The 21,097-nt window shown below is 42.1% G+C and overlaps 1 protein-coding gene across 2 annotated transcripts in view; it reads left to right on the top strand.

Moving 5' to 3' along the window:
* The window catches only part of pdzrn4 (PDZ domain containing ring finger 4), a 472,471-nt gene that overhangs the window by 432,497 nt on the left and 18,877 nt on the right, over nt 1-21,097 (top strand). For both annotated transcript variants that reach the window (XM_060839983.1, XM_060839982.1), the window contains 2 exons: nt 4,241-4,343; nt 18,122-18,223. In XM_060839983.1, the coding sequence (XP_060695966.1) occupies nt 4,241-4,343; nt 18,122-18,223 (205 nt within the window). The remainder of the gene's footprint in view (nt 1-4,240; nt 4,344-18,121; nt 18,224-21,097) is intronic.

The following is a 21,097-nucleotide window of genomic DNA, read 5'->3' as shown; positions in this document are numbered from 1 at the left end:
AGATAAATGTGAGGTGCTGTATTTTGGGAAAGCAAATCTTAGCAGGACTTATACACTTAATGGTAAGGTCCTCGGGAGTGTTGCTGAACAAAGAGGCCTTGGAGTGCAGGTTCATAGTTGCTTGAAAGTGGAGTCGCAGGTAGATAGGATAGTGAAGAAGGCATTTGGTATGCTTTTCTTTATTGGTCAGAGTACTGAGTACATGAGTTGGGAGGTCATGTTGAGACTGTAAAGGACATTGGTTAGGCCACTGTTGAAATATTGCATGCAATTCTGCTTCCTTCCTATCGGAAAGATGTTGTGAAACTTGAAAGGGTTCAGAAAAGATTTGCAAGGATGTTGCCAGGGTTGGAGGATTTGAGCTACAGGGAAAGGTTGAACAGGCTGGGGCAGTTTTCCCTGGAGCGTCAGAGGCTGAGGGTGACCTTATAGAGGTTTACAACATTATGAGGGGCATGGATAGGATAAATAGACAAAGTCTTTTCCCTGGGGTGGGGAAGTCCAGAACTGGAGGGCATAGGTTTATGGTGAGAGGGGAAGGATATAAAAGAGACCCACAGGGCAACTTTTTCATGCAGAGGGTGGTACGTGTATCGAATGAGCTGCCAAAGGAAGTGGTGGAGGCTGGTACAATTGCAACATTTAAGTGGCATTTGGATGGGTATATGAATAGGAAGAGTTTGGAGGGATATGGGCTGGGTGCGGGCAGGTGGGACTAGATTGAGTTGGGCTATCTGATTGGCATGGATGGGTTGGACCGAAGGGTCTGTTTCCATGCTGTACATCTCTATAACTCTTATGATTCTTTGCAGCCAGAATTGATTTTACAAATACTGTCCCTGTTCAACCCAACAAAATATGTGACAGCCAATCTCTGTTTCATTTCTCAGTGCACTGCCTTGATCAATCAGACTAAACAATGAACAAAGGATTGAAGTTAAGGATCAGTTATCATCTAATTGGTGTATTCTCCATAGCAACCTCTCTAGCAATCTGCACATTACCTTTACATGTGTTAATGGTGTTTTCTCTTGACATTAGTATTGTTGCCAATTGTCCTGATGTGCTAAAGTGAAAAATCTTCCACAGTGTTTTTCTCCTTACTGAACTTCTGGACTCCCAAATTACCATTATCATGCCTTTAAGCAGAAAGTCAACACTTCATCCTTGTCTCTTTGCCGATGCCGGTCATATTTTGGCACCTGATTTTGCCTCCAGAACCAAAATTCCTTTAAACCCGACAGTGCTTCATCCCTGCGTTTCAGTTAGAGGATCTGCTGTTACCATATTTGAACCGCATTCCTACATGGTCTTCAGACTGTTTAGCCCTAAGCTAAGCAATTTTTAGGAGCGGTTTTCAAAGTTGTATTGGTTGTTTATTGTATATTGTTTATATCTGAAACAGGGTTGGAAATATGCATTCTCCCTGTTGAGAATTCTTGAATTGTTTAACCCCCACCAAGTGGAGTAAACTCACACCAGGGCCACTAAAAGTTGTTTTATATGTGTTCTCCTGGCCTTGCAAACATCCCATAACCAGACACTCACTGTGCCCAGAATGCGTGCTCTCCAATTTACAACTTTTTCCTTCCCGTCCAAATAAAATATGTTTCTCTGTGGCTTTATCCTCATCCCAATTTCTCCATCTGTGTCCTCTTGGATGAACAAGCCAAGCATCAGAGCTCAACGAACTGCTCATCACCTTCATGTATCTGAGGCCAGAGCTCAGAAGAAATTTGCCTCTCACACTAATAGAATTGGGCAGGTCCTGTCATCCCCCACCACCGTCCAAATATGTGTGTGCTGTCCCTCAGTATGTCCTTCCCTTAGTTAATGAGTAGGGACAATTGTTCAGTGGCATCTCTGAAGTGTTGGCACTGATTTGCATAATGATATTCCTGAGTTAACATTCAAGCTAACATTGCAGCAGTAGTTCCTCATGGTTTGAAAGTGAACACTCCTTGCTCCCCATCTTCTTGGCTCAGGTTGAGCTGCAGTCGAAAGCCTGGCACCACAAGAAGAGGGAGTTTAGAAACCTCAATAACACGAGAAGGGACTCACGTTATTGAATGGTCTGACTTAAACCAACAAGCACAAACTGAGGGATGGAATTAGGGATGACCAGTCCAAAAGAGTGGGTCTCCATTTTCCTTTTCTACCGGTTTCCCAACTGATAAGGACAGGGAAGTAGTGGGAGCTCACAGGGAAGAGAGAGTCCACTTATGGGAGACGACATTGAAAACTTTTGGGAGAGAGTCAGCCCATGGACAGCTTCACTCACTATCCTTTTGCCTGCCTGGTTTCTGTGGCGCTTGAAACTGAACCAGCATGAGTTACGAATAAAAGCTCCATAAAAGTGAAGGGCCAGCCTCTGTTAAAAGCTGCTGATTAATGGCACGAGTCTTGTGAGCTGGTTGAATGCCCGCTGTTCTTGCCACCTTAACCTCTGTCCATACGGACTGGTCGAGGATTTGGGACCTTTTGACTCACCCATCCCAAATAGACCCCATTATCGGGGGTTAGGTATTGCCCCAAATTGAACCCTGCGTCCCTTTAATAGATGCTGTGTCTGACCTGCTGAGTGTTTCCATCATATGCGTGATTTCTAACAATTGTGATATTTTGCTTCTGTTTGTGTGTCGGAAGCCAAAAAGGATATAATGGGGAGGGAGGATAAAACGCCAAATAGCTTGACAATCCCCCTCTCCAATATACCAGGAAAAATAATCCTGATATGGAATCACAGTAATTCCTCCAGCTAGGTGAATGCAGTTTATGCGATTGAGGCTCTGTAATGGAGAGACTATAGAATCAAATTGGGGAAAGGATCAGGAAAAATGGTACTGAGGGAGAGGAGGACCTGAACAAAAGTTGAGCACCCAGTCCCTGAGATGGAGATTACTGGGACTGCTTTTATGTAGCAGTGTATTTTTTTTAAATTGTCCATTTCTTGCTTCCCCTTTTCCACGTCATTGGATTTGTAATGAATGAACTGGAGACACAATTGACGGCTGAGTTGTAAACGCAGATGGGTCAGCCATTCATGCACTTCAAACTATTGCAGAAGGTGCTGTTGTCGATTTAAATTGCTCTAATATGTTTGAGTGGAAATAATCCTGTACACTCTTGAAAATGTAAGCTGTTTATTTAAATGCAAAGCATTTGCAATCTTATTTTTGCAAGAGGATTTTGTACATAAATTCAATTTTTCAACATTAACAGTGATGAATGGTTCTGTAAAAAAATTAATGTAAAAATTACATTTGCTGCACCGGAGTGGTCGGAGATCTAGCCGAATTAATCCATTCCTTCTCTGCCCATGTTTCCAAGCTTGGGGTAAAAGTTGTTCCACCCGCACATGCTGCAGGAATGTCACATCCTGTCATTTTGTGAAAGTGGCAATGCTTCTGGTGTCACAGTTCTAAAAGGAGTCCTGGCAAATACCATTCTTCACCCCTCGAGTCAGAAAGTCAAGGTTTCAATCTCCACTTAGGAACTTGAACACATTATTGATACTTCAGTTCAGTCCTGAAGGAGTGTTACCCTATTAGCAGAGCCAATTATTGGTGAGACTTGGAGTCAAGGACCTGTCAGATGGATGCCAAAACGCTTAGTATTGTACAAAGAGAAATCCTCGCAGCATCGTGACAAACAGTTAATTGTCTGGGAAAACCGTCAAAAAGAAAAGAAAGATTATTTGGTCATCTGTTTGATTTCTGTTTGTGGGATCTTGCTGTGCACAGATGGCCAGCACTGTTTCTGTGCATCACAGGAGCAACTTCTCTTCCAAACCACTTGATGGGTTGCGAAACTCTTTTGGGATGTAAAAGGTGCAAGTCTTTTATTCTTGGTAGCAGTCATGCGAGGATGTGATTGGAATTATTTTGGCACACCACACTCCAGTGCTATGAGATATAGAGGTATGATATTAGCTGACACTTGTTCTGATGACTGCACTTCAGTTTCTATTTTTCAATGTATCATTCCTGAGCAAGAATATTATGCAGGACCATAAAGGAAAGAATTGGGAAAGTGGGACTTATTGATTGCTCTTTTTGAAAAGCCAACACAGGTACGATGGGCCAAGTGGGTGTCTTTTGTGTTCCATGATTCCTTTAGTGTAAGTTTCAGAAGGGAGCAGAACTCTGCACACTGTCTGTCAGGAGTAGAATGATTTTAGGAAGAAGGTGATTTTAGCCACTTCAGGCTCTCATTTGAGTTTTTGTATCTTCCCTCACAGCTGTCACTCTCTCCATCCCATGGCCCATGATTACTATGAAGCCAGCGATTACCTTCCCAACTTGGCACATGATGGGGATCGAGCCGACGAGCTGGAGTATGAGGTAAGGCAGCAATCCGTTTGGATAGAGAAACAAAACTGACAGGATTGTTGGCTCCGTCTCTAAGTGCTTTTTAACTACTTTTAATGAGGCTCAAACAGTGTTTTCGACATCTTTCTGCAGTCTTGCTCTCTGAGCCAAATGGGATGCTTTATCGGGAAAATGTAAATCATTATGAAATGAGCCAAATTCCATAAGGTGTTTGTGATTGTTTGGACTGCCTCTATAAATTCCACTCTACACGCAGAAAAGAAATTACAAGAAAACGCCAACTTGCAAAACCCACTAGTTTTAATTCTTGTAGTTGTGTCAATACCAGCCTGTGAGAGTAGCAAAGTGCAATTTGACAAGCTTTCCTGCCACCTGTGTTTGCTAGGGGATATTTTTAATACAAGCTGTGAGAAATTTTGAAATTTGAAACAAGTTATCAGATCGTATGTTAAAGTAGACTTTCACATGACAAGCCAGTCATCTTATTAGTTCCTAATAATGAAAAGCCCGGGTATTAAAGGAGAACTGAATGTCGCTTTGACTTCTATTCAATAGCTTGTAATCTCCACTAATCACACCATCACAGTCATTAATTTAATATCGGCTGTGATTTTGCAGCCCAAGGCAAAACCTCCTGACTAGAATAAAGAGTGTTTGACATGAGACTTAAATAGAAAAATGTCGTTTTTCAGACAGTAGCTCTTCAAATAAGGGAATAAAACATTATACAATAGTTGATCGCACAACAAAAGCGGCCTTAAACCGACAGAAAAAGGAAATGAAATTATTGTGTTCTCACAACAAATTACAAGTGAGCAGATTTATTGTTGTCCTTTTTCAATGTGACAACTTGGAAATTGTATTTTTTTGGTAAATAAAGACAGACTTATCTCCAGTTCATTTACAGAGGTTCAACTTTTACTAATGTCAGTCATCTTTCATGGGGCTGAAAATACTGCATTGACATTATTTCTGGGGCATTCATATAATTAATGATTGTCAGTAAGCAAATTTGTTTGCCAGAAATGCTTGCCAAAATAGGGTGCATTCCATTGCCAACTGTTAATTCATCTGCTCATCTTTTGCCCTCAATCTCAAAGATGTTGAGCATGCAGAAAAGCAGTATTCCCAACAGGCAGAAAGGTGAGCAAGATGGATAGCTGTGCAGTTGTGGAAGATGGAAAAGCCTACCGTGGCACTTCAACATGTTTTGTGAGAGTGCAGTCACACATGACTGTTCAAGAAATGTAATATCTGCATTGAACATTTTGCAGGGATGATGACAGGGTGCTGTGTGATAAATTAGAAAGAGCAGTTTTTCTTTGTGTGACCCACCTGGGCATATATTTCAAATAGATGGCTGACTAGTGTTCCAACGAAGAGGTTCGTAAACTCTGAACGTTTGGCACTGTGTCTTTCAATTTGCAGTAAACCAAAGGGAGGTAAGGAGTGGCGTTTTGAAGTTGGCGTGATAGCAGCCTGGGTGGTTTCATTGTTTGAAATCAAACAAAGACTCATTGTTTTACTGGGAAGAAGGTACAAAATATTTACACTCTGAGACAAGGGCAGCAGTTTGTGCTTTAACAGGGAAGAGTGAGAACTTTCCAGAAAAGTGCTGAGAATGCTTTGAACTGTTTCTTTAGTTTCATGATGAAAGGGAGTTAAGCTCGCTGGGATATTTCATAGAATCTCTATAGTGTGGAAACAGCATTTGGTCCAACAAATCCACACTGACCCTCTGAAGAGTATCCCACCTAGACGTATTCCCTTATCCTAATTCTTTACGTTTATCCTAACTAATGCACTTAGCCTACACGTCCCTGAACACTATGGGCAATTTAGCATGGCCAATTCACCTAACCTGCACATCTTTGGACTGTGGGAGGAAACTGGAGCACCCAGAGAAAACCCACGCAGACACTAGGGGAATGAGCAAACTCCACAGAGATTGTCACCCGAGGCTGGAATCTGTCCACATAATAATGCTTTGTCAAATGTTTGTAGACTGTTGTTCCATTAAATGTCTTAAAGCGTAAAAGTTTAATGTGATATTTGCTCAGCTATTAACTGGAAGTACAAATTTCCTTTTAAGAGTTATCATTCTGTACGGAGATCCTGAGAACAGTTGTCACTTCTGTCCCATTCTATCCAACTGAATTTAATTTCCAAATTTCAACATTTGGTGTTGAACATTTGTCATCATTTTAGTCAATAGTTTTGAAGGCCAACCATTCTTATATCGATTACAATAGCCAATTGGGGTGGTGATCAGATTGGGGGAGTTTGGAGTTGAAGTTTTTAAATTGTACTGAGATGTTTAAAAATGTTTAACATCAGTTTTTGTTCTCTAACCTAACATTTGTACATTCAGCCATCGAGTCGTAAAGATGTACAGCACAGAAACAGACCCTTCAGTCCAATTCGTCCATCTCAACCAGATATCCGAAACCAATCTTGTCCCAATAGCCAGCACTTAGCCCATATCCCTCTAAACCTTTCCTATTCATGTACCCATCCAGATGCCTTTTAAATATTGTAATTGTACTAGTCTCTTCCTCTAGCAGCTCATTCCATTCATGCACCACTGTCTGCGTGAAGAAGTTGCCACTTAGGTCCATTTAAATCTTTCCCTTCTCGCCCTAAACCTTATGCCCTCTAGTTCTGGACTCCCCTGCCCCAGGGAAAAAAGCCTTGTCTATTTACCCTATTTGTGCCCCTCATAATTTTATAAACTTCTACAAGGTCACACCTCAGCAACCAATGCTCCAGGGGAAACCATATAGATTTCATTTTCCCCTTTTTTTAACCTGCTGAAGGTGCTGTTTCTTTCACAGCCTTATTAAAGGTTAACGGGTGTCTAGTGTCAAAACTTAAATCCATTTGCATTCTTGAGATTTAAGAATAGAGCTCGTTTGTTTTAGAGACTTTAGAAGAGGTGATCTGCTAGTGGCGAAAAAGTTGTAATTCTTTAAGAAGCTTTGATTTTTTTGGCCAGTTAGCAGTGTGTAGGCTGAGGTTCTGTCACCATCTGAGCTCTTTGGAAGAAGCAGTTGATGCATGTTCTGCCTGTCAATTCACATGCTTCCACCTCCAACCTTTCAAGACCAAGTAACGTTCCTGATGAGATAAGCACTGAATCTACTTCACAGCGTTTCTAGCAGATATACCCACTGCATTGAGGGTGAGAGAGAGACCTGCTTACTGTTTGTTTTTAACCAAAAGCAGTGAGATGGGAAACTCTAGTCGCCACCAGTAAATCTTGCTTTGTATTGTATAGCTCTTCTCCATCCATCTAGTTCTTTGTAATAACAATTGTGAACCACACAGCAGCATGAGCTGGAGCAGAAGTGATTTGTTTAGTATAACGACTTGACTTGTCAGAATCCAGTAAATATTGAAGAAGAACAAGACAGTCGCTAGCTGAATCAAGTATGACTGTTTACTTTGTAGTGCAGGCCCCAGATAAGGGCTATTATACTTTCCAACCTTGCAATATATTGATGAGCCATGATGATAGCACAAGGTACTCCTTTTTACAAGGTACTCCTTTTTACAAGGAATGATAAATACTTACTAACATAAAAGGCCACTCCAAACTGCTTCCAGACATCAAATATTTCTGCTCCTCCCTCCTTGTATGAAATCTTTATGGTATGAGCACTAGTTGAATTATCAGGCTCAAACCAAATATCAGGTTGCAAGTGCTACCAAGCAGGTTAGGACTGACTGAAACAAAATGATAGGTGACGTAAAATTAAAGATGTAGTTTAAAACAACATGTATCACAGAAGGAAGGCATTGCACTTGTTCGATTTTAGGAAGAGCTACTGAATTAATCCCATTCCCCATTCTTGTTCCACAGTCCTGACATTTATCATTTTTTAAACGTACATTCAGTTCCTTTTTGAAAGTTTATTGTTGAGTACACATGAAGGTTATTTACTTGCGGGTTTTATCATTTTAGAGGAATTATTTTTGGTCAAAAATAATCAAGAAGAAACTAACTGAATCCAAAACGGTTTAGAACTTTTTAAAACGCTGGACATTAGACTGCATTGCTTTCAAGAAGCCTTCTTGTTCCTGACATTCCTCAGTGGTGCATGGGTTGGACGAGTCAAGGGGAGGATATTGAAAGATGTTCTCAACAACGATTTGTTTTTCGTTATAAAGGTGGCAGATTATCTCAATAAAAAGTTCCTTACCTTTTAAAAATATCCCCCATTATTTTTCCAGTAAATGTGAATGAAGACCATAATTGTTGTTTCACAGTGGTGTGATTGGATGTCATGCAATGTGGCTTCCTCGCTTACATTCCCAGGTTCAGTCACTGATGTGCTGAGTCAGCTTGCTGTCACCCAGGATTACAGTGGGGGTGTCTGATAAGAAACCAAATATCAACAAGGTCTGTGTTCCTAATCACCATCCAGTTACTTTGTAACGTTTGTGTAGATACATTGCTATGATGGGTATTAGTTCAGCAATGCTCACTGCAAAAGCTTGGGCTAAGATACAAAGCGATCCTCTTGTTGTGTGGGGTATCACCGTATTCTTCTGGTGTCTGTAGCATTGTACCCTGGCTGAGTGTTCTGGTGTCTATAGCACATATAGAGGCTGATTTGTTCTCATGCAGTCTGCAGCAATGTACCCTGACTGTGCCATTCTCCTGAAGTCTGCAGCACTGCATTAAGTTGCCATCTTTGGGAAAGATGGGAAGAAGGATTGTAGAAAGGTATTGACCGACTCATATCACACCATTTGGTTCCACCATTTTATAGCTTACAGGTAGCTGCAATGTTCCTGAAAAGGATGGGGTGAGGGTTTAAGGAAAATAATCAGTGACATTTACAGTTTTGTGGTACATTTTTCTGTAAAACTTCAGCCACGGTCACTCAGATCATTATCATTTAAAAGTGAATAAACTGCAGTTGTGCAATGTTAGGGTTCTGAGAGCTTTAGGAGCTGAACAGCTTGTGGTCATCGACCAATTTGTAAGTGAAGTATAAAGACATTGTGCATTTTGTTAACGACAGTCTATGAATGAGGGAAAGGTTTGGTCTTACCTTTTCACCAAGGGGCTTAGATATAATGCCTTCATAATGTCACACCCCACCAGCACCGAGAAGAACACAGGTAAATTAGGAAGTAGTAGACAGGTGCCATCCAGTTTGGATTTTGAAAGTTTGGAGACTGAGCAAGGAAAGAAGCAAAGGAGTTTGGAGCATGATTAAGAGACATGGTTTTGGCATAGCGAAGAAAGAAGAGAAGTGTGTAAGAGAGTGGCTGCAGTTTTGGGCGACAGAGATTAATACATTAGAAAAGCAAAGACTGAAGTGAAATGTACTTGGGAAGGTGTGATGGGAGAGGGATTACCTAATGTACTGCAAGTTCCTGTTTCTTCCCCAGAGCAACGGCACATATTGACATTTTTTTAGAATGAATCTGAAATGTTTCATCAGTGACAAATGGTCTGTTCTGAATTCCTTGAAGTAAAAGCAGAAATGGGATTTTTAAATAAATTGTTTTCATTTAGTCTTCAGGCCTTGGTGTTTGATTACACATGAAGCTAAACCAGCTTTCTAATGAATAGCGTCAGATCATTATCAGGGTACCCCGGTGCTATGTGGAGATTAGAGGAAGCAGACAAATTAATAGTCAGTGATATATTTGGCACAAATAAAAGGAGAAAATTAAAACAAAAAACATAAATTTACTGTCTCTGCAAAGCTGAGCTGAAAAACACTCCTCTGGTGCAAAGCAGCTAAAATAGGGCCTGCATTGTGAGCTGGAATGTTGGTGCTCTGTAAATGATGCCTGTGTTTACAATGGCTCTGTGCAAAATGCTGACATTCAATGCACCTGTGATGGTTGTCATCCATAGTTGTCACTGGTAATGAATTTTCCAATTTAAGTCTGTGTTTCTCAGCACTCTAGACCCTTCCCCACCCCCCTCCCCCCAACCACAGCCTTCACAAAATGTATCACCAGCATGATATGGTGGAGAAGGGGAAAAAAAAGATGCAAGTGACAGGCAAGACGCAAGAACAAATATGTCAGGGCGCTTCAAATTTATTTCTTTTCAGCACTTGTTAAGGAAAGATTTAAGAGTCAGAAATGCCCAGCATGTTTCAGCTCTGTACCAGGGAATGAGGATGGAATGAGATTGTCGGAAGGGCCCTCAGGATTTCTTTTGTGTTTCACTTTTGCTTAGTGCCTTGAGAAAATTAAAACTCGGGGGGCCTGTTTGAGATTACAACAGCATTCCATTACTCCTCAGACTCTGTGCCTTACTGACAGCGTGATGTATTGTATTGTTTCAAGATGTTGGTCAACGTGTAGTCATTTTCTCTTTTTCCTTTCTTATCTTATCTCTTTTATTCTTCCTTTCTCATCTCCTTTCTCTTTCATCACTTTATACTGCTTCTGTTTATCTTTTCTCTCCCTGTTCCCTTTTTCTTCTATCTCATTTCTCTCTCTTTTCACTTCATTACTCCCTTTACATTTCTCATTTTTTAATTTTGTCTTTCTTAATTAATTCCCCTTCCCATCTCCTGTGCTGTTTGTCCTTGCCTTGTATTTAATTTCCATCCCTACTACTCTCCCTCTTTCATTTATTTCATTTCCTTTAAGTCTCTGTTCTTTGTCCTTAGCCCATCTATTTGCTTCCATTTGCCCTCTACTAATTACAGGGAATGATGTTCCCTGCATCATGCACCATGACATTGTGAAGAGGAGCTTTCCCTTCTACCTTGTCTGTCTGTCCTTGGCTGGATCAATTCAGCAATGCTGCGCATTCATTCTTTGTTTGCTTTTCTGCATGTCAACACAATCTTCAACATGTCAAATTAAATGGATACCTCTGCTTACAGCTGATTTATATTCAAATTTGTTTTCTCGCTCCATGGACAGAGTCGGGATTGTAATGACTTGGTGATTTCCAGATAAGTTTCTGTCGTTTCACACCGTCTAATAAGGAAGGGAAAGCCCAACTTTAATTACAATTCTAGACACATCCATCATTGGCTGAAGGACCAGAGTACTGTGATGTGGGGCAGCTTGTATGATGAAAAGAACTGCCTAGAATCATCATCTCCTTGAACAACCATCAACAGGCAGAGAATGTGTGGAGACTGTAATACAGTTATGGCTGGCAGGTTAGACACACTTTCTTCGATTGATTCAAACTAAAAATGTATTTCGAAGAGATTTACCTAAAAAGAAGCACCCTCAAAACACTGGAAAAAATGGTCACATAGCTTTGGAAACTAGTTCGCAAAACAAATATTTAAATCATTGCAAATCTTTCCCAATTCCTTCAGTCCTAAAGATGTATGCAAAGTCCGTATACAGTAGTTCCACAGAAACGTGACATCTCCACAAGAAGGCATTGTTATTAACCTACTTTGCACGAGTAATGAAAGTTATAAAGTAGTCAGTTGTCTGTAAAATACTTAAGATCTTCGAGGACATTAACGAGGCTTTATAAATGCAGACTTGTTAGCTGTTCTCTTGGGTGAGTTGGCAGTATGTATCTTTAGGCTAAGAAGTGTGGGATCGTGGAAGTCAGACACACAATCAGAAATCTGAAGAAGAGTCACTGAACTTAAATGCAAACTGTGCTTTCTCTCCCCAAATGCTGCCAGATCCAATTAGTTTTTCCAGCAATTTCTGATTTTGTATCTTTAGACAATCCACCCAAAGCAGCATCATGTCTGAATCTGATCATATGCTCAGTTAATGCCCATGTTCAAACACAGCAAATACATAACTGAGCCTAAAATCTGCAGATAGGGCTATTTGGATAGGAAAGGAGTTTGGTGCCTATTGTGATGATACTGTCCGTTTAAAAGGTTATTTTGTCCTTTATATTTAAGAGAGATTGTGAGGCAGAGGCACCACACTGGCGATTGCAGGCCACTTGTGTAAACAACTTTTTTTTAGATTAGATTACTTACAGTGTGGAAACAGGCCCTTCGGCCCAACAAGTCCACACCGACCCGCCGAAGCGCAACCCACCCATACCCCTACATATACCCCTTACCTAACACTACAGGCAATTTAGCATAGCCAATTCACCTGGCCTGCACATCTTTGTGACTGTGGGAGGAAACCGGAGCACCCGGAGGAAACCCACGCAGACACGGGGAGAACGTGCAAACTCCACACAGTCAGTCGCCTGAGGTGGGAATTGAACCCAGGTCCCTGGCGCTGTGAGGCAGCAGTGCTAACCACTATGCCACCGTGCCGCCTAACTTGTGAGGCCTTTTTTTAAATAGCCTGAATGGGTGTGGCCAACTCTCTCAGATCCAGATTTCTGGGTGTTTTTTTCAAGTAGCATCAGAAGCTGTTGGGGTCTCAACAGTCGGAGCTTCAGTGGATGCTACACTCTCTGGATTTTCTCTTGCTAATTTTTCCCTCCCGGATTGGAGAACTGCATGCCTGAAGAAAGAATGCCTCATCTTCCATCTGGGAACACTTCAACCACACAGGATCAATATGCATTTTACCAGTTTCCGGATTTCCCCTCCTACCACCTTATCCCAGTCCCAACCTCCCAACTCAGCACCGCTCTCTTGAACGGTGTACCTGTCTATCTTCCTTCCCACCTATTTCTCCACCTTCCATTCTGACCTATCACCATCACTCCCACCTTCATCTACCTATCGCATTCCAAGCTACATTCCTCCATCCCCCAGCCCCAGCCCCAATCCTAACCCCCTCCCATTTATCTCTTAGACCCCTTGGCCCATAAGCCTCATTCCTGATGAAGAGCTTATGCCCGAAACGTTGACTCTCCTGCTCCTCAGATGCTGCCTGACCAGCTGTGCTTTTCCAGCACTACACTCTTCAATTCCCCCTGCATGTGGGAATGTCATAGAGTCATAGAGATGTAGAGCATGGAAACAGACTCTTCGGTCCATCTTGTCCATGCCGATCAGTTATCCGAACCCAATCTAGTTCCATCTGCCAGCATCAGGCCCATATCCCTCCAATCTTATTAGAACAAGTCAACATGGATTTAGTAAGGGGAGATCGTGTCTGACAAACCTGTTGGAATTCTTTGAAGAGGTGACAAGTAGATTCGACCAGAGAAACCCAGTGGATGTGATCTATCTAGACTTCCAAAAGACCTTTGATAAGGGAGGCTGCTGAGCAAGGTGAGGGCCCATGGGTGTTTGAGGTGAGCTACTGGTATGGATTGAGGATTGGCTGTCTAACAGAAGGCAGAGAGTTGGGATAAAAGGTTCTTTTTCGGAATGGCAGCCGGTGACGAGCGGTGTCCCACAGGGTTCAGTGTTGGGACTGCAGCTGTTCACATTATATATTAATGATCTGGATGAAGGGACGGGGGGCAAGTTTGCCGAAGATACGAAGTTAGGTGGACAGGCAGGTAGTACTGAGGAAGTGGGGTGGCTGCAGATGGATCTAGACAGTTTGGGAGAGTGGTTCAGGAAATGGCTGATGGAATTCGATGTGAGCAAATGCGAGGTCTTGCACTTTGGAAAAAAGAATAAAAGCGTAGACTACTTTCTAAACAGTGAGAAAATTCGTAAAGCCAAAGTATAAAGGGATCTGGAAGTGCTCGTTGAGGATTCTCTAAAGGTAAACATGCAGGTTGAATCCGTGATTAAGAAAGTGAATGCAATGTTGTCATTTATCTCGAGGGTTGGAATGTAAAAGCACCGTTGTGCTACTGAGACTTTATAAAGCTCTGGTTAGGCCCCATTTGGAGTACTGTGTCCAGTTTTGGTCCCCACACCTCAGGAAGGACATACTGGCACTGGAGCGTGTCCAGCGGAGATTCACACGGATGATCCCTGGAATGGTAGGTCTAACATACGAGGAACGGCTGAGGATCCTGGGATTGTATTCATTGGAGTTTAGAAAATTAAGGGGATTTAATAGAAACTTACAAGGTTATACGTGGCTTGGAAAGGGTGGATGCTACGAAATTGTTTCGTTAGGCGAGGAGACTAGGACCCGTGGACACAGCCATGTCTTCAAGGCAGAGATTGATAAATTCTTAATTTCACAAGGAATGAAGGGCTACGGGGAGAATGCGGGTAAGTGGGGTTGAAATGCCCATCAGCCATGATTGAATGGCGGAGTGGACTCAATGGGCCGAATGGCCTTCCACTCCTATGGCGTATGGTCTTATTCTCTAAACCTGTGTCTCAATTTACTTTTTTGTCAAGGGGTATGTTTAAAAGATTGGATTAAGGTATTGGCATAGTTGATAAGTAATAGTTAGTATATCTGTTTATTGGTTAAATTTTCAAGTTAAGTTATTCTAAATGTCTCTTTCTTCTGTTTATAGTTTGCCTACAATGTTCAAACAAATTGTGTTTTTCTTAACGTTGAGCTGTTTGGCCAATCATATCACATCTGGAAAGCGCCACTTCATGTCAACCTTTATATAAGAAGACAAAAGGGGCTAGGCTATCTTTTTCAAATATATTGAAGGGTCTGGTCCATAACACTTTTTGGTATGATTCACCATGATTGCACAAGGAGATGAAATATTGATCGCAGCATGTAACAGAAAGCGTATCTGGAATGTTCTTTCACTGTCTTCAAGCATGTCTGTCCAGCAGAGGTCACTGAATTAACAAGTAGGCATCATCACTTCCCCACAGAGGAAGAACTCTGAGAGCAGTTGTAATATTGTCTCAGATGCCACTGTCCTACATGCTGATTCACCCACTCCTCCTTTCCCCCACTCAAAGCTCCATTTTCATTTAGGCTAAGGTGAACTACTTCAGTACAGACTGGGAGCTAGGACTCTGGCTAAGCATCACACTTTGCAATAGAAAGTGCACTTGATTTAAGAGCCAAAGTCCAACATCTCTGCCTGTGGAGGAAGTGTAGGGGTGATGACCTTCTCAGGACAAGGAGAGATTCTATTTTTTTTTTAAATTTTTAAAAAAAGATGTGGGGTTAAGATCTGAAATTCATATTCAGACAATGTGGTGGAGGCAGAATCAATCATGGCTTTCAAAAGAAAAATTCATAAATGCCTGAAGAGAGGACATTTGAAGGGCTCTGTGGGAAAGGTGGAAGCAGGGTCGGGTTTACTGAGTCACCCATAAAGAGGCAGGGCAGACACAATTTGCGAAATGGCCTCCTGTGCTGTTGTGGTTCTATGATTCTGTGCATAAATTACATCTTTTCTGTTTGGTTTTCTTTTCAATTCCTGAGTCACTGTATAAAACGACAATAGTTTATGTGAAGTACTCCACATTAAATGATCTGGAAGCGACAACTGAAACACGAAGCTTGCGGTGAAAGGCAACATTAAACACTTTGCATCCAATGCATCTTGGGCTTTGGAGGCAAATGCACAACTTGTCATTCCTGCTTTGAAAGACAATTTTTGTGGGGTTCTGTCAGCCAAGGGTAGGATGCAGCTTGGCTGTGATAGTCTTGTGGTCAACTAGCCTACCGTGGTAGACAAGCAGGAGACTGGAAGAACACAGCAAGCCAGCCAGCATCAGGAGGTGGAGAAGTCAACGTTTCCGTTGTGACCCTTCTTTAGGACTCAGGTTGACTTCACCTCCTGATGATGACTGGGTTGCTGTGTTCTTACAGTCTCCTGCTTGTCTACCTTGGATTCCAGCATCTGCACTTTGTTTTGTCTCGAACTAGACTGCCCTGGCACACTGTTTAATCTTCTGGAAAACAAATGCTATTGCAAAAACAGCCGACGTCATAAACATAGTTAATAAAAGTTACATGGAGTTGAACTTCAGTTCAGTCTTGATTTAGTCAAATGGCGCTGCAGGCTCAAGAAACCAAATTACATCTTTCCATCCAGCTCTCCTCATGGTCAAATTTGTGTAAATGGAACCTGTGTGTGACTAGTCACAAGGTGGCAGGCTGGCTAAGATATGAATGTCCAAAATAATTTAGCCAAACTTTCCCTGCGATGAAGCTTACTTTCTTTAATTCTCTGATAGATTGCCGTTGCTAATATAAATAAAAGAATTTTGAATTGAGACAGTGCAGACCAAAAAGGATTGCATATGCCACTACTCATAAAGTCTCCATTAAACAGAAACTCACTGTGGTATTGTATAGATTGGCAAATACCTGGACAATAATAGTGTGTCTGCTGACAGGAACTATAAGTTATCTCGCACACGTTTGTTGCCTTGGGCTCAGCTCAACTACCATCTCATGGTCTCTGCCGATCGCTTGAGGTTTCCGTTGCTGACTGCGTCGTTGAAGACTGTAGGTCTTGTGTTTGTATTATATATCCAGCAAAAGGATTGAGAGTTTGTGGAAATGTAGTCATTCACTTGGTCGAATTCCTTTGCTGAAAAGTGAGGAATAGTAACTCACTACAGTTTAGCTATTGCACAATGGTTGTGCACATCACAGATGTGGAAAAAGAGATTTTCTGGTTGTTTAAAAAAACAATATCCAGTTTCAAAGGTCACAGTACCATGTAGTAGGCTCTCTAACCAAGCTGGATTGAGTAATAGAGAATGTCGATGTATCTATTTCTGTGTTTCATCTCCAGCTTATTTTGTTCTCTTTTATTCCTTTCTTTATAACTGCCACTGATTTTTCTCCTTCTCGTCAGCTCTTCAATTCAGCTTTCTTGACTCTTTACTCAGCCCCCACGCCTCCACTTTTTAACAATGTGAAATGTTGTCATACAGAGCTGAACATTGCAGAAATAATCGTACTGGACAGTGTTGGGATCATCCGCTCATAGTTTCTCCAGAATGTATTTTTGGGCCTGGCCTATAATAGAGGTAGTGATGAAGTTGTACTGGGAAAGGGAGATGAAATTAATCAGGTTTCCTGCACTTAATTGGCAGTGATCCCTCCTCAGGGTAAAGGCAGCGTTGGGTTCAGACGCTGCGGTTTTATTGATGAGTCAGTGTGCCAATGCTCACTGTCATGGCAAAAGAAATGCAGCTCCATGCCTGCCAGGAAACAATGTGAGAGAAGATCTACAAGCAGCATTTGTTTATCTCCTTTGTCCCAGTTTGTTTCCTGAGCTGGAGAACCTAGCTGCATTGCAGTCTGGATGTCCCCGAAACTGATGGTTGACTACTTCCTATCATGTCCCAGTGATAGGCTCTATTTGCATTCGGCACTCCTGGAAATATCACAGAGGAGTTCCTGGTGGTCATTGTCTTGAAGATGCTGGTCTTTGGTATGAACATGCTCCCGTACCTTGTAGATGTGGACATTGTGTCTCCACTCCCCTCTTGCTGTCCTTCAGCTTAAGCCATGTAAGGTGCTGTTTCCTCCCTGTCTGGCATCTTCGTATTCAGTGGTGTAATTTAGTTTTTACTGTCCATTGTGGATCTCCTCTTTTGCTTTCGAGCTAACTGACGTGGGGAGGACAAACCTGCCTTTGTCTCAAGTCGCCTTCTATAATGACTAGACCTCTGAATTAAACTTTTCCAGTTTGAAGACATTGCTGTCACTGTTTCCAGAAACAGTTGTGTGCTAAATCAGGACTTCCCCTTGGAACTGAACACATATTTTGTTAATCACTGTCTCAAAAGTACATGACGGGAATTGGTTAGCTCCAGTCATTGCAAGCGTCCTTTACACAAGACAGGATTTTGTGGGAAAATATTTTGCAATGACCAGCACACATGACGTGTTTACACACTGGTCAGGCCAGCTGAATGGGAGGCAAGTGTCTCAGGAGAGTGAAATTCTTGGTGTTTTTGGAAACAGGCCAAATGGCTCAAGGCATAGTGTAAGGCAGTAAGGGTGAGAGAAACAGAACAGGTAACTAACGGCCAGTAATGTGTGTGTTCTTTCAGGAGGTTGAGCTGTGCCGCATAAGCAGCCAGGAGAAGCTAGGCCTTACTGTCTGCTACCGAACTGATGACGATGAAGACGACAGTGGGATCTACGTGAGCGAGGTAAGCTCCTTTGGAAGGAAGCGCCAGCCTGTCATGAAATTGACTGTCGAGGCTTGGCAGTGTGCCAAGCGTTGTCACTTGTAATTGCTGTGGTAAATCGCATCGCCCGGATAATATGATTATTACAGCCTGTTTATTTTAAGCAAATGTTTTAATGGTAGATCTTAATTACTGAACATTGTCAGAGCGAAGGGAAATTAAATGACAGAAATCACATGTACTTTCTACACATGCCGTTTCTTTACACCAATGCTTTCATCAGTCAGGACTCTGGCTTCTTAATTGAAAGATTGCTTACAGGGGTGTGGGAAAGAGTGAAGGCATTGCATTCATCAAGGAAATGTTATTGTCAGCGCAGCTAGAGGTTCATTGCCAAGTTCATCAGATAATTGCAGTGTATACTTTGAGGTGGGCCGTTCTCTCTCTCTCTGCGATGCGCTCTCTGCCATTTTCAATGCAGACACATTTTAGGAAGGGTTACCTGTTCGATTTCTCAGTTGTCAGGAAACTGTTGAGATGTGTAGTTGAAATTATGCTTGCTGCACTGGAAGTTTCAACAACTCGTTCCTTCAGCTCTGATGGAGGAGTGTCAGCAGCACTGGACAGTTGAAATCAAAACTATTCAGTTGGGCTTGTTGCTATGCATCTGTAATTGCCTACAGTCAAACATCTGTGCCAAGATTTGTATGATTTTGGGTAGCGACTAAGGCATCTAAAATGGAATTAATGTAGGAGGCTTGGGTATAAAGGGGTACAAAAGGTGTAGGACACTTGAATACAATTGGAGAGCTATCCCTGGCAAATGTCTGGTACTGAACAGTCATTTCCACAAGGTAATGTTTGCACTTCTCAAGTCGGTGTAGTGCTGTGCTGTTAACTCTTTGGTTAACTGAAGGAACAGTGTATTGCTGCTGATGGACAAAGTTATTATGACTCTATAAAATTTAGGGGCAACATTGGATCGACCTGTTTGGCAAACGCATTCATTTTTCAATGGGAGCTAATTGTGTCAGTTCATCCATTCCAAAAGCAAAGGATCATCGAAGTCACCATAGCACAGAATTACCATACCTGTAACACAATAGAAAGCCATTTGCTCCGTTGGCTCTGCATTCTGACCATATTCCCAGTTTGCCCATTACCTACTATGTTGTTTCTATCAAATGTCCTTTTGAGCACTTCGATTGAACTTGACTGCCCAACAGTTCTGGGCAGTGCATTCCAAACCTTAATGGTCACTGGGTCAGCAAGTGATTTTCAAATCTTGTATTTGGTTCCTTTGGGGAAAAGCCAAAAGAAATGAAAGGGCCCCTCCCCCTCCCCGCTCGCTAGAAGGGGAATGTGAGAAAGAGAGAGAGAGCTAAAAGCAGGGAACTGGTAACCAGCAAGATGGGGTCTACCTTGACGGATGTAAGGGAAGGGCGCTTCAGGCGGAGGCACAGACAAGTACGGAAGGGAAGTCGCCCTGCCCTGGGCCCACCCTGGGGTACAGTCCAAAAGGTTTTTCCTGGCAGAAGGAGCGGTGTTCCTGACAAGTCATGACTTTGCATAGTGATGTATCGCCAGATCACCGATCACTGCGTCTTGTTGAAAATTACCTGAGAATTCCTATGATGTGGAGGGGCGGGGTTGGACAAAATTTAAAATCATACAACTCCAGGTTATAGTCCAATGGGTTTATTTTGGAGCGCCACTCTGCCAGCCAGTGCTTCCAAATAAACCTGTTATACTATAACATGATGTTGTGTGATTTTTAACTGAGAATTTCTAGTCTGGGAGGTGGATTATTCTAAAACATAGACCAAACTAAGCCACAGGCAGTGTCTCATGAAACACTGAGACATGCAGAGGCAAAACATAGCAGAATCATATTCTTGATCTTTTATTTTTTGAAGTGATCAAGGAGCCATTAAGCCACACTTCAAGTGGTTCTCATTGTCAAAATTACGAAACAGGATTTATTTCACCGAGTGTGTGCCAGCTCAAAGCCAACTGCCTCTAACCAGATTAGACACACAGTTAATGACGTCCTGAAGATCTAGAATGTAGCGAAACTGATTCAACATCGCAATCATTACATCACAAAATTGCTGAAACCGTTTGGCAACAATACGTAAAAAGCCCATCACAACTGAGAAACAAAAGAGGAACATTTTGGAGACCTAATTTGTTGGAATAGGAATCCAAAGTCGAGCGAGAGAAACAAATAGGCGAAGGTAGTGCCAAGGGTGATAGATAGGAGTGGCAGGCTTATCACTCAACTCTGCACCATGGTGACTTTTGATTGAGGATACCAAACTGTGCAACGCACACTAACCAGAACTAGTGTCAGACGGGAGCAACTATGATTGCCACAGCTTCATCCAATCATGTAAATGCTCGGACCCTTTCTTATAATTCCTTATCAGCTGCTTCTACTGAGTGCAATTGACAAAGAACAAAGGCATATAAAACGTATAGTTCTCTGCTGAACCGTGTTGAATTTTTGCCCGGTTACATTTTGCATGGAACAGTAGTGGAAGAACTGAATAACTTTCTGTCCCTGATCAGCGTAAACAGAAGACTAAGTAAATAGCGCATGAAGTGGAAATGTTGCGATTTAAGGTTCAGGCCTTTTGGAGAACAGACATGTCATCGATCTCTATCCCGGAGATCAACATTACATCCTGATAATTTAGTTAGGAGTTACAATTATACGTTCGGAGTCTTGTCCATTCTCTGCCTATCTTTAACAGTCTATTCCTGAGATGCTGCCTGGCCTGCTGTGCTTTGACCAGCAACACATTTTCAGTTAAGACCGAGGTCAGGCCATCGATCATTTATCGGACTGGAAAATATGAACTTTGCTATTAGTGTCTTTTGGATAGCAGTTTC

Source organism: Hemiscyllium ocellatum, chromosome 19 (genome assembly GCF_020745735.1).
Source record: "Hemiscyllium ocellatum isolate sHemOce1 chromosome 19, sHemOce1.pat.X.cur, whole genome shotgun sequence".
NCBI classification, from domain to species: Eukaryota; Metazoa; Chordata; class Chondrichthyes; order Orectolobiformes; family Hemiscylliidae; genus Hemiscyllium; species Hemiscyllium ocellatum.
The sequence above is the reverse complement of the archived record's forward strand: the minus strand, read 5'-3'. Positions and strand labels throughout refer to the sequence as shown.